Source organism: Drosophila albomicans, chromosome 2R, assembly GCF_009650485.2.
Source record: "Drosophila albomicans strain 15112-1751.03 chromosome 2R, ASM965048v2, whole genome shotgun sequence".
NCBI lineage: Eukaryota > Metazoa > Arthropoda > Insecta > Diptera > Drosophilidae > Drosophila > Drosophila albomicans.
In genome coordinates, this window is record NC_047631.2 from 26,444,604 (window position 1) to 26,458,057 (window position 13,454).

Here is a 13,454-nt window from a genome sequence, read left to right on the forward strand (position 1 = left end):
TTGGCGCAAAGCAGCGTGTTTATTTGCGCTGTTTGTGCATTTCGCAAAAAATAACGCGAAAATTATGCGAAATACTCACAGCTCGCAACTGATAATGCAAATAACCTGATGCTGTTGCACTAACTGTTGATTTTTATGTGCATTTGATTTGTTTAACTTTTGCAAATTGCTTACAGGCGGCCGCAAACGTTTTAAAAAAGCGGTTGTAATTGTTTAACGGCTTCTTGGAATACTTAACAAAATGCATGCTTATAATTGCACGACTTGAGAGCAGCTGTGCGACTATGCTAAGCGTAAAGTTGCCTTGGCTTTAATGTGAAAGGTAACTGGGAAAACAATATAATGAGTACACAAAGCCAAGATTTATTTCATGTGCAGTCGTGCATGGAAAATACAACCTTTTAAAATTACACAAATCATAATAAAAAGATCAAAGCATATAGAAAAGTTAAAAGAATTCTTAAAATTCCACCAATAATAAAAATAATTAAAAGATGTTAAAAGTTGGCAATTGCTCAGGAATTTCAGCTTAAAACTTTTGCGTTTTTGATTAATTTTTTGGGTGGAATGTTAAACTTGGACTAGAGCACATAATTACACATGCCACTAGAGATGCGGTTTCAAAGGCATTCCATTAGCTGGAATTGTGTCTGTGTGTCTGCTGCCATCTCCTGTCTTTTGTAAAAGTTCATTTTGCCTGCCACGGAACTGTGTATGCAATGCACTCGCCTTTGATTAGCGCGGGGCACAATTCAATTTCCAATTGAAAAAGCCAGAAAGCTGCGCTTTAGAATGGCAAAGCGGTGAAGAGGGGAAGGGAGGTAGAATGGGAAGTTGATAAGCTATCCGACAATTTGGGTATGCCCATTTTGGCTGTGATTGGATTGTAACCGCGGCACGCTTCGTTGCATGCCACCATAAAGGTAAAGTTACCCCCACGCAGACACATATTCGAATGTCGGTGGTGCAGCACTTTGACAGTTGAACGCATTTTCAATGCTTACTTATTTCATTGAGCACACACACACACACATCCGGAAGAGAGGGAGAGTTGGCTTGAAATTGCGTGAGTGTTGCACGTGTCGTGTGTGCCGTTGTCAACGGCAGCAGCAGCAGCAGCAAAATGTGGCAACGTTTTGCGACACCGCGAATTGAATGCCTTGCACAGCATGTGGCAATGTTGTACGAGCATTGAGGGCCAAGTTAATACAGCCAAAGGCGACAGCAGCAGCAGAGCAGCAGCAACGGAGGCAACGAAATCATTTGACACTTGCAACTGGCAACAGTTCAATACTCACACGCAATTTGAATTGACTAATCCAAAAAGCATTTCTGACATTTGCTCTCGCCTGTTACTAATGACTTGGCACTTTGCACAGCTCCACAGGACGACGGTTGAGGGCGAGGACAACTGCAGGGCGGGGCAGAGCAAAGAAGCAAACACAACCTGTGTGCGCTCCGCTTATTTTCAGCTTTGCTGTCAGGCATTTGTCATATTTCTGTCAAATAAGCGCTTTTAATATTGATAGCTGCTGCTGCTGCTGTCGGTTGCTGCTGTAGCTGCCACTGATGCAACCAACGCCCGCCTGGTCCGACTGTCAACAGGATGTTGGCTTCAGCGCGCTCCCAGAGCAAGAGCTTTACAACGCGCTCTGTGTGCAATCAGGCGTTTTATGTGAGCGGCTTAATGTGAATTTATTGCATTTCACTCCCAACATCATCCAACTGCCAGCCAGCCAGTCAGCGGGCAACGGGCAACGTGGCGGGCACGCAGAGCTTCGTAATGAGTCTCAAATAAGAAATTTGGGGAGAACAACAAATCAATAAAAATGATGAAAAGACCCAAAAAAAAAAAAGAGAAGTCAAGGCAAAATCTTGAGACTCGAGTCGGAAATCTGTTGAAAATCAATGCCCACATTTGCTTGATGAAGAACCATAATAATGCTGATGATGATGATGGTGATGATAACGATGTGTGTAGTTGTAGGCTGGCCAAATAAATATTATGAGGGCATATCGCACATATTTCATTGTTTAAACAATGGCGATAATATCGATGGGTTCGGTTCAGTTTGGTTTGGTTCTGTGTCCAATCCGCAGTTGCCTCCCGACGACGACGATGATGATGATGATGATTTATAAGCGACTGTTAAGTAAACTGTGGCCCCGTTTGTTTGCATAACAAATTGTAGAAAAACGAACAAAACAAAACAAAAATATAAATTATCAGGCATTAAACATTAAGCAGAAAACACGCTTAAAGCCAAAGCCAAAAAAACAAAAACTTAAAACAAAAAAAAAAACAACTACAAAGAAGGCAATGAAGCCACCTGCGCTTTGTCGACCACCCGCTGCTCTCTTCCTCTCTCTCTTTCGCGCTATCTCGCGTCTTGCTGTCTCTTAAAAACAAATGATATAAATTTATAAATTTTCGAAAACTTGACTTTTGAGCACAGCCCCCCAGGCATTGCCAATAATCATATGAGTGTGTGAGTTTGTTAGCTGGAAATGCAAAATGGCAAAAGGTCGTTGTCGTCATCGTCGTCGTCGTCGTCGTCGTTGCGCAGCGTGAAACTTTTGTGGCGACTCTGGGAAGGCGTTCGAAATTGCAACACTTTTCAGCACACACCCAAAAAACTGTTGCTTACATGGTCTATACACCTGGTTATGGATTAACTACAAACAACGTGAGCGGAGACGTGACTGTAATTGGTTCCAATTCAAGCATTAAATTAATTAATTTCTTCAACTCTTTGTTACCAATTTGACCTTTTGTGTGTGCTTGTAAATAAAATCAATAAATAATAGTTACACTGAATTCGCTTTTAGAGAAAAACAAAAATTTATTATTAACAATTTCTGAAGCCTTCATATAATTGCCTTCTTTTTTTTGCTGTTAAGCAGCTTTATTGAAATTAATGCACATTTTTTTCATGATATTTGATAAAGCATATTTAATTTTTCCTATTTTTAATTGAATGCAAAAAAACGGTGTTAAATAAAGCATTTTTAATAAATTCAAATTGCAATCTTCATTTTTTTTTATAATTAGATTTCGAATGGCGATTAAAATGTAAACTCTCAAAGTATTAAAATGAAATTATAATTAATGCCAAATTATAATTGAATAGTTGTTGCAAGAATTTCTGCTTGAGCAAATGAAATAATCAAAATGCAACAGAATTTCCAATTTAATCATAAATAAGTATTTCACACTCATCCAATGTGAGTTGTGTGTTTGTGTGTTTCGTATTTTATGTTTTCGAGCTGTTGGGCCAAATTGTGGAAATGAACTTAAATCGCAATTAACTTGGCTGGAATTTAACTTGGACCTCAGATGCATGCAGATAATTCGTGGCAGCCAATTATAAAAGCCAAATACAATTGTGACTTTAATTAGAGTCAAACGAAGGGAACTCAACCGATAAATGCTTCAATGAACTGACACAAAGAAGGCAGTCAGGCAGTCAGATAGATGGACAGAAAGACAGACAGACAGATAGTCAGATATATATACTTCTGTACTTGTAGCATTTTCATGTGCTGTCAAATTGTTTGAGACACGAACACGCCCCAAAAATTTGGAAGAGTGTCTTGTCATTTCATTTCTTGGCTTGGCTTCATTTCGACCTGTAATTAATTTATTGAATAAGCGTTCAAATTGCTTTCAATTTCAGTTTACGAATACGAATGTGTGCAATCAGTTTAAGTTTAGTCGGAGGTTGTAAAATTTTAATGTTGTCGTTCACTATCTGAATTCGAAAATCTAATTACCAAAAGTGACTGTGTGTGACCTGCTTGCCTTGCCAGCTGACAGCGTTTTTAGCCAGCCTTTAAAGTGGCCCAAGAACGTAGAGAGCGACAAAGAAAGAATGAAAAAAAAGCAAAAAAACAGAAAAAAAAACAGAGACTTGGCCTTTATTATCTTGATGAGCGACCAAACTATTTTACGAGCTCGACAACAAGTTAATTAGCCGTTGGTATTAATGCGGTCCCCGAACAGTTGGCTGAAACAAAAATTTCACGTTGTCAAATGTGTTTTACGTTTCTTATTTTAGCTGCTGCTGCTTGCTGACCATTGGCCAAAGCAAAGCGGACATCGTCTCAGCCTACTTCCTATCATTAATGAAGACGCCTTCGCCCGCTCTTCCTTTTCATCTGCTCTGCCTCTGCTCTGCCTTAGCGCTGTTTAATTTGATTTGCTTATTTAATTTTTATTGCTGCCCCAGTTGGCCGCTTCCTTTGAGCCGAAATAAAAACAAGAAAACGCTTTCTGTGTTTGTTCAGCTAATGACAATAATTAAATGCTCAAGTGCGTTTGTTGTTTGAGTCTGAGTTATGCATATTAATTAGGCGCGAGTAGCGTGTGAAAATGTTTTCTTGTTGTTGCGCACCTGCGAGGCAAGGCAGACGAAAAAAAAAAAATTAAATAATAATAGCAAAAAAAATGTCGATGGCGATGCTGTGCAAACAATTTTAATTAAACGGCAATTGCGCATACGCCGCGTGTACGCTGCAGATGGCAGATAAAGCCGATACGAAAGGTGCCAGCTGACAGCTGTTTGGCGACGCCGCGTGTTGCAACAATCATTACTGCAACAGCAACACCAGCAACAACAACAACAGCGATAAAATGAATTTACTTTGCCAGCTTTATTGACGCTCAATTCGATTTGCTGTCGCGCTTGTCCAGGGCTCTCTCACAATTGTTTTGCGTTTAGGCCAAAAGTCAACACGATCGACGACTCGGAGCTCAGCTCTTGTGTTAAACTTTTCCAATTGCTCAGCGTTTAAAACAAATGGACGCGCCATAAACAAATTAAACTTGCCACACAAAACAACAACAGCAACAGCAATGAAAAAAATAAATTTGTTTAATGCGTGCCAACGACGCCCACGAATTGAAATCGAATTCATTGTGAATGAAGGCAACAACTGCAACGAAACAGAGACAACAACAACAACAAGAACAACAACAATGGCAACAAGTCAACAATTTATTGTTGTTGCCTGTTTTGTGGTCGAAGTCGATGATGTTGCATTAAATTGCTGCCCCTGCTGTGTTTTGCTCCCTTCGCGTTGGCGTTGCCGTTGAATCTTTTCTCGAACAGCATTTGCAGCAACACCAACCACAACAACTGACAAACTTTGACCCAAAAATTGAGAAAAAATACTCCTAGGTAATAGGTCGGAAGTGAAAGGGTTTTAGATTCTTGACTGGTTGCGCTTCGTGTTTGCCGCTGACAGCGGCCACTATTTGTGGCATTTAAATTTTACACAAGAGGCGCGCCCCAGAAAAATGATTATTTATTTAAATAGATTTGAAGATCATTTCAAAAACGTGCCGCATTATAAATTTAAATGGTCTGAAGAATTCGTGATATGAAAACTTCGCTTTGATTTGAAATTTCAATGGGAAATTGAATGCAATGCGAGTTGAAATGATTTCAAGCTAAACATTTATTGTATAAATACAACAAAATTGTGATTTTAAAATGGGATTTATTATGAGATACATTTGACAATGTGCGTCAATTGCTTGTCAAGTCAATAATTATGAAAGCGGTATACAAATTTCATAATTGAAGTGATGACGGAACTTTAATGCATGGAAAATTTAGTTTTGTCATATTTCTTTTTATTATTTTGAGAAATTATGTGACTATTAAGAATGTGTACAAAATTAACCTCATTACAACATTCTTCATTGTTAATTTTTGTTATATTTTAATTAGACGGAAAGTCTCTTATTTGATTGGATATGATTTTGGTTTATATTATTTTATTTTATTTCATTTATGGAATATTTTGAATATAGTACCATAACAACATATACCAAATAAAGCCATTGGAAAATTTTAGTATTTTTGTGGTATATTAATTTAATATATATTTTGTTCCTTTTTCTATTTGATTTATTTATTACATTTTTTTATATTCTTTTTTACTTTATTTATTAGTTGTATTTCACATATCATTTTCTTTAGTTTCCTCACATCATTTTGTTAGTTTTTTCTTTAAAAGAATGTTCGCCATAATGAGCTGTGCTTACTTCTGCTTGGTTTCTGGTTTAAATAGCTAAAAACCCTTGACATTTGCCCGACAGTTTTATTGGTGAATAATTGCGTATCATTAAACCATTTGTATGGCCTGTCGACCTATCATGATTGATCTACTCGATGCCAATGAAAATGAAAATGAAATAAAGCAGCTGCCAAGCAAGAACAGCAACAACAGTCACAACAAAAGCAAAAACAATAAAAAAAAGAAGAAAAAACAGGACAGCTTAGTCACACGGCAGCAAGAGAGAGACACATAAATACATACGTCTAAGTAATTTATATGATGGCTTGCTTACGGCTGACAGCCTGAGAAGGGAGGAGGAAGTGAGGAGGCAGAGGAGGAGGAGGAGGTGTGGCAAGTCGTTGTGGATTATGGCAATGATTTTTGTAATTCCTAGAGTTGTGCTGCCTCTGAATTTCTGCTGCTGCCAACCGCTAAAATAATCCATTAAAGATAAACTAAAAGCAAACACTAAACTCTTGTGCTAAGGCTAAAGCAAAGAAACCGCAGCGCACCCACACGCTGATAATCAATCATTTATCAATAAGCGACGGCACACGCCCCGAAAACTGCAGTCCACAGTTGTTGCTGCTGCTGTTGTTGCTGCTGTTGCTGTTGCTGCTGTTGATTGGTTGCTCTAAGCTTTTAGTTTGCGTTTAACGCCTCATAGATTCTCTAAAGCGAAAGGAAGCGGCAAAGGCGGGGAAGGGGGGCGCGGCCCACATGGGAGACGTCAGTGTGTCTATGATAAAGTGATATATGCTTGCATGTGTGTGGGGCACACACACGCATTATACGCTGTGGTGTGCCTCAGTTTGCTGCCTGAATGGCTGATAAGACGCTCTCTCAGAGAATGCCTGAGAATTATTGACTGACTGTAGTACGAGGGGGGGTAGGGAAAATGGGGTGTAAAAGGCAACCGCATCGACTGCTTGCCATTGGTTTAATTAATTTTCCAGAATTCAGAATTTGATTTGAATCTCAACTCAAGCAACTATTGATTTTGTCTGAACTGATTCATGCGGGCGATCACTAATATTTTACTTATTTTTTTCTATTTCTCTCTCTCTTTTGCAGTGTGGCCAGGACAACATGCTAAGCAAGGGCAAAGGAGCTGCCTCGAAGCAGGAGGGAAATAAATGTGAATGCGCATAACATTGAAAACTAACGACAAAGCATTTAAAACAATACGCAAGGAAATTGCAAACGTTTCAACACAGCTTGTGAAAACGCATTTAGCACGTGACGCGACGCCATTTTGTAACAGTAATTGACACACACACACACAGATACTCACAGACGGATTCACACATTCAAAATGGCCGTTAGCAATATTGTTTGCGAATGGCTTCGCGCCCTTGGCCTCGCTCAATATGCGGAAAGCTTTCTCGACAATGGCTACGACGATCTGGAGATATGCAAGCAAGTCGGTGATCCAGATCTCGATGCAATTGGCGTCGACAATCCCTCGCATCGTCATAAGCTCCTAAAGAGCATTCGCTCGTTGCGTGAAAAGGGCGCTGCATCCGTTTACTTCATGCTAAACGATCCGAACTCGTTGTCGGGCAGCATGGAGATATTGTGTGAGACGCCGCCCAGCCATGAACTGGAACTGGTGCTAGCCGAGCAGCTGGAGACGGACGGAGTGCGTCTGACAGCGCATCCATATTCAACACCGGTAAGTGCGACGAAATCTAAATTCATTGAGGGTTGCTCTTGATTAGTTAGTTGTCTGGCTCCCCGCTGTGTGTGGCTGTCAACTCCAACAACACAACGCTGTGAGAAACTCTGTTTAGACTTTAGGATTTTTATTACAGCAACAGCATCCGATTGCAAGACACAAAAAAAAGTTGAAATTGCTTTAAACTGCGCTCAGTTGAATCCCTTCACCTGCTGCTGCTCGGTTGAGTTTTAGTTTAATTCCGTTGAGTTTGCTAGACACCCACAACAAAAGCTGAATTCAAAGCCCCCAAAAGCAAAGCTCGAAAACTATTCAATGTCAGTTTACATACTTAAATTAAAATTCCCCGACAAGAGCCAAAGAGATAGAGATAGAGAGAGAGAGAAAGAGAGTTGGGGGTACACAGTGCATGGCACCGTTTTCAAATGTCAACCTGGTCTACACTTGACAGTAAAATGGAGTACATTTAAACGGCAGCAGCAGCAGCTCCGGTGGTTGCCTCATTGCCTGGCCAATGTTGCCCCCAAATGGCTTTTGTATGCAGCTTTTGGCTTTGATGCCGTCTCGAGTGTCATGATGTTGCTTCGCTCCATTGTTCCACTCTCAGTGCCCAGTCCCAGTCTCTGTGTCTGTGTTTGCGCTTCCCTCTCTGTGTGTGCTGCATGGACACTCGACTCGACTCGTCCAGTTCCTGGTCTGGCTTGGCCGGCTGTCTGGCGACTCGTTTTTGGGAACTCTTTGCGCTCTGTTTGCAGGTAGGCGACATATCATGTGCCATTATATATACTATATATATATACCAAAGAGGCACCGACGCATTGCATTGCAACGCAATTGTGTTCTTGGAACAGTTTTATACTCTTTTTTTTGTGTTTCGTTTTTCGTTTTTGACCAGCATTTAAAAAATACCTTTTTCTCCCTTCGTGGATTTAAGTTTTGTCGGTGTAATTAAAGTAATGCCCAGAATGAATCAGCAGACCCCGAAAAAAAAAACGTAAAACTTAAGCTCATCATGATTTATTATGCAAAAGCATTTCACAAACTGAAATTATAACCTCAAGCTTCTTCGCTCAAGGAATTTTGCACGTCAATCTCAGCAAGATGTGATTTATATATACAAATATCGCATGTATGTGTCCAAGTTCAACAAGAAGAACTCGAAGAAGAAGGAAGGAAGCTGCCACAGAAACGTACAACATATGCTATAAGCTGACCCAATATCAGCTTCGTTGGCGGCGTTGCTTGCCACACAAATCACGTCATTGAGTTGTTTTCATCAAAAGGGCAAGCACACATCTACTAGCTCTCCTCTCAGTTTCTCAGTTTTGTTGATGAGTCTTAAGGTTTCATCGTTGCTGTTGCAAGTTGTGAGTTGGAGGTTGCAAGTTGTGCTGCCCATTCTCATTCATTCACTTGCCTCATCGTCTGTCCAGACTGTCTTTTTCGCTGTCGTTCGTTCGTTCGTTCGTTGGTTCGTTTTGTGTATTTTTATCCGAAAACTATCTGGCTGCCTGACGACTTCTTGCAGTTTTGTATCTGCGTATCGCTGGCATACAATTTTTATTTATTACTCATTCAGCTGCAAAATTGTTCCTTAATTGCCCATATCAGCTGAGAAATGAAATTTATTACCTGGCGTGTGTATATCGCCAGTGCCAGTTGCCAGTTGCCCGTTTGCCACAGCCAGTGCCAAGGCAACAGACAGCAGACAACGTCCTAAACTTTTGCTGCCGCATCATTATCAGCCTCGTCGTCGTCGTCCAGCAGCAGCAGCACTCAGATACTCCTCCTCCCTACCTCCCTCTACTCCTACTGCTACTTTTCGAGCAGCGGCAGCAGCAGCATCGACATCATTAGTTTTGTGCGCCGCGCCGACAACGTTTTGTATATTTACTTAATATTGCAATGGTCTCTCTGCATGTATGTGTGTATCTCTCTCTGTCTTTCTCTCTGTGGCTGTCTCTGTCCGGGCTGTATGTCCATTTATCTCGGAGTATACGACGTGGATAGCAACCTTCTGTGATTTCTGATTTCTTATGCCAATTTACTCTCGACCATTCCCGGGTCTGTGCTCCATATTGAGGTTGCCTCAGTCTCGAGTCCGAGTCCGAATCCAAGTCACAGACCTCAGACCTATCATCATCAGCCGCAGCGCGCTGACTCTGTCTTCTGCTCATCATCATCATCATTATTATTATCATCATCGTGTTTGGTCAGCGGCATCGTCGCTGACTTTTGCCATAGATCAAAAGACAGTTTTGCTTTAGTTTTCCTTTCCATCTCTCTCTGTTTTTCCCTGTGTTCTATGCCGTTTGTTGTATAATTTTATTTTATGTGCCTGTAGCCTTGACCAGGTCAAGTTGTTTTTGGGGTCGACGAAGCAGCGAAGCTTGCCTAGACGTCGTTGTTGAACCACACTCTGAACTCAACTCCAACTCAACTGGTCTTGTGTCTGTGCTTTGCTTTTGATTTGAGTTTGAGTTTCACGTTGATGTTGTTGTTGTTGTTGTTGTTGTTGTTCTTGGCTGACTTTAAGTTATTTCAGCGCTTGGCTTTATTGATTTGTCCTCTTTGATCTTCTGCCTGAGCTGTGGCATGATTTCATTTTTATGAACTTGACTTTTTGTTGTATGTTATGTGCACTGTTTTCTGTTGCGTTGCGTTTCGTTTCTTCCTTGTGCTCTTTTGTGCCCGACTATGCCTTTTGGCCATTTTCTGCGTATCGTGGCAAGTAATTGCCGCAATTCAATTTGTTCATTTTGCCTACGTGCAGCGTGGCTTTATTATTCATGACCATAAATTAGCCAATAACCTTTTACCCAGAGCAAAGGCATTACAAATATGTTCGTGATTGAATAACGAATGAAGCCAGTGAAATTTACTTTTTATAATTAACATTTGCAATCTTAATTAGCAAATCAAAAGAGAACAAATTTATTAGAGATTAATTATTAAATTTAGTTAGAAGAAAATACATAAATAATTAAAGAGTGAGTTGTTAAAAATAAATGAAAAATATAAGAAACTACCGAAATTAACTTTTTATAAGCAATATTTACAATCTTAGTTAGCAAAGCAAAAGAGAGCAAATTTATTGGATATTTTTTGGTAAATTCAGTTTTAGGAAAATTCATAAATTATGTGATTTAAGAACATATGTAACCATACAATAAAGTGAAGAATATTTACCACTAAATACGGTCACGTTTCTTAAACTAATTATTATATATATAATATTGGCACACTTGCAACATAAATATATAAATAATGAGTGGTTAAAAATAGTTTAAATAAATACTTATTAAAGGTTTGTTTAAAAATAAAAGAAACTAGATTCATTGATTAAACAGTTTCTTTTCCTCTTGCAAAGTTTATTCCCTTGCTTTATTAGGCCAAAACCCAAATTTCTTCCACTGATTTATGTAATTGAAAGTCTGAACAAAAACTTGAAGAAAACTCCTTTAGCAACTGGCTATTGTAATTTATAATTACCTTATATGTATTCACATAGAACAGTGTAATATAATTAGCCAGCATTTCGTAGCTGGATTTGCCCATTATTATTGCATAAATTAAAGCATAAGCATTATACACGCCCCCATGAACGACATGAAAGCCAATTTAACCAGCTGGCCAATGGGAAAATTTGCATAGCAAGGAAGGAGGAAAAGGAGCCAGGGCCATGAAACTTAATCAAGCATTTAACACCAAAAATGTAAAACTGCGAAACCATTCATTGCTCATAAAAAATTAAAGTCTAATTGTAGACAAAGAACCAGCAGCAGCAGCAGCGAGTGAACAAAAAGGGAAATGGGGAAAAGTGGCAAAGGCAAAAGCGATAGCAATAGCTGTGTGTCACATTCTGTAGCTATCGCGCTTCTATGCTCCATGTGCCTTTGTGTGTGGCAGTCAGGTTTTTGTTTTACTTGCGGGACCCTAAACTAAACGCTAAAGTTTTTTGGGCAAAAGGCATATCGACAAGCAGCAACCCTCATCATCATCATCATCGAGTCGTGGGGTGGAGGGGGAGAAGTTGGTGGCGAGCTGCGTGCTTTTTAATTAATTTAATTGCAATTTAATTACGCTTGCTATTTAATTAAACACATTGGCAACTGAAGGAGGCGTTCGTGCAAATTGCATGCAAAGTTTTTCCGGCCACCATTCGAAACAAAATCAACACAAAGAGAGTGGTAGAGTAGAGAGGTAGACAAATTGGAAGTACTCGGTTTGTTCGGTGTAGTTTCGGCAATTGTGGCTTAATTAGACATGCAGTTAAATTGATTTTGCCGTTAGGCGGCAGTCCTCTAGCCAATACATTGGCAAAGCAAACAAGGCAGTAATTCAAACAGAGGCTAGAATTTATAGCTGCTATTCCCTGTGCCGCGTTGATAATTGACGATTAATTTAATAGAATGTCCAAGTTTGGTGTGTGACTTCCCCTCTCTCTCTCTCTCTCTCTTTCTATCTAGCTTGCCACTCTTTTAGAGCCTTTGCGGCATGCTCAATTGTGCGAAGTTATTTCGCATGCCGCAAAAGTGGCACCAAAATGCTGTCGTCTCGCCTGTCTCCTAAAACTCGGTGGAAAAACGTTTCGAATGTCGCCTGTCGCCTGTGTCGACTCTGTCTTCGTCGTCGGCTCGTTGTCGACTAGTTGGGATTCTAAACAACTTGCCACATGGCTTGCAAGTTTCCGCGCTGTGGTGGCTCCTCCTCGGACATCTCGGCCTGTCGCATTGTGGATGCCGCCGAGAGCCCTACTTGGAGTTTATCTCATATTTCACATGCCGCCGCAATTACTGCCGCCACAGCGGCTACTTACTGCCCAGCTGCAACACACAACAGCACTGGAGTGCACTGTCGACTGTGGACTGTGCAACACCACCACACTTTCTTGGCTATGTCAACTGCCTACACAAGTAGCCGCTGCCTTGAAATGTTTCATAAATACTCGTTGCAGCAGCTCGCTCCGACGTTGCACTCGTATTTTTCGCGGCTGCTGCAACATTTTGCTTATAAATCAAAAAATGGCCACAGCAGCGTCGTCGACTTGCAGCTCGTTGACAGCCGCTTATAAATCTTGTCGCGCACTCGCGACTCGCGACTTGAGTTCGAGTTGCAGTTGCAGTTGCAGTTGGTTGACTCCTTGCTGCTGTTGCTGTTGCTTCCAGGTTAACTTGTGCGTTTTGTGTAACCAATTACAAAGAGTAAAATAAAAAAATAAAGAGTAAGAGAGTCGAACTCTTTGCCTGCAAGCTTCTTCCCTCATTCAATTTGTTGCTCAGCATTTATTTATGTTGCAACATTCTCATTGGCAGCGGTAACAGCAGCGGCAGCAGCTAAACAAATCGCGCTCGACTTGACATAACTCGCTGTCAATGTGTCGTCTGCATGTCTCATACCAGTTGTTGTTGTAGCAATTACACATCTCACAATTGTGCCACGCTAATGATGGGAGTCCCCACGTCCAGCAACAACAACAACCTCTGACAACTGCCTTTGGATTTTGTGACATTTTGCCAATTGTACAATTGCGTGGATTGGCAGTGGCAGTGAAAGGCGGGCCTAGTCAGTCGTCCTGCCTATTACAGCTCAGCTCGTTTCGCCTTGCCTCTTCTCTCCCATTCATTTCCATTCCATGCAACGTTGCCTTGCCCCCCTTCGTTCGCCTTTGGGGTGATTGTGCTGTCCAGGCGCACATTGATATGCCCCG

General features: G+C 40.7%; 1 protein-coding gene across 7 annotated transcripts in view; it reads left to right on the forward strand.

The window, feature by feature from the left end:
- Positions 1 to 13,454, forward strand: part of LOC117574355 (sterile alpha motif domain-containing protein 5) — a 159,834-nt gene that overhangs the window by 36,020 nt on the left and 110,360 nt on the right. For all 7 annotated transcript variants that reach the window (XM_034258184.2, XM_034258186.2, XM_034258185.2 and 4 more), the window contains exon 2: positions 7,141 to 7,741. In XM_034258184.2, the coding sequence (XP_034114075.1) occupies positions 7,382 to 7,741 (360 nt within the window). In that variant the 5' untranslated portion in view covers positions 7,141 to 7,381. The remainder of the gene's footprint in view (positions 1 to 7,140; positions 7,742 to 13,454) is intronic.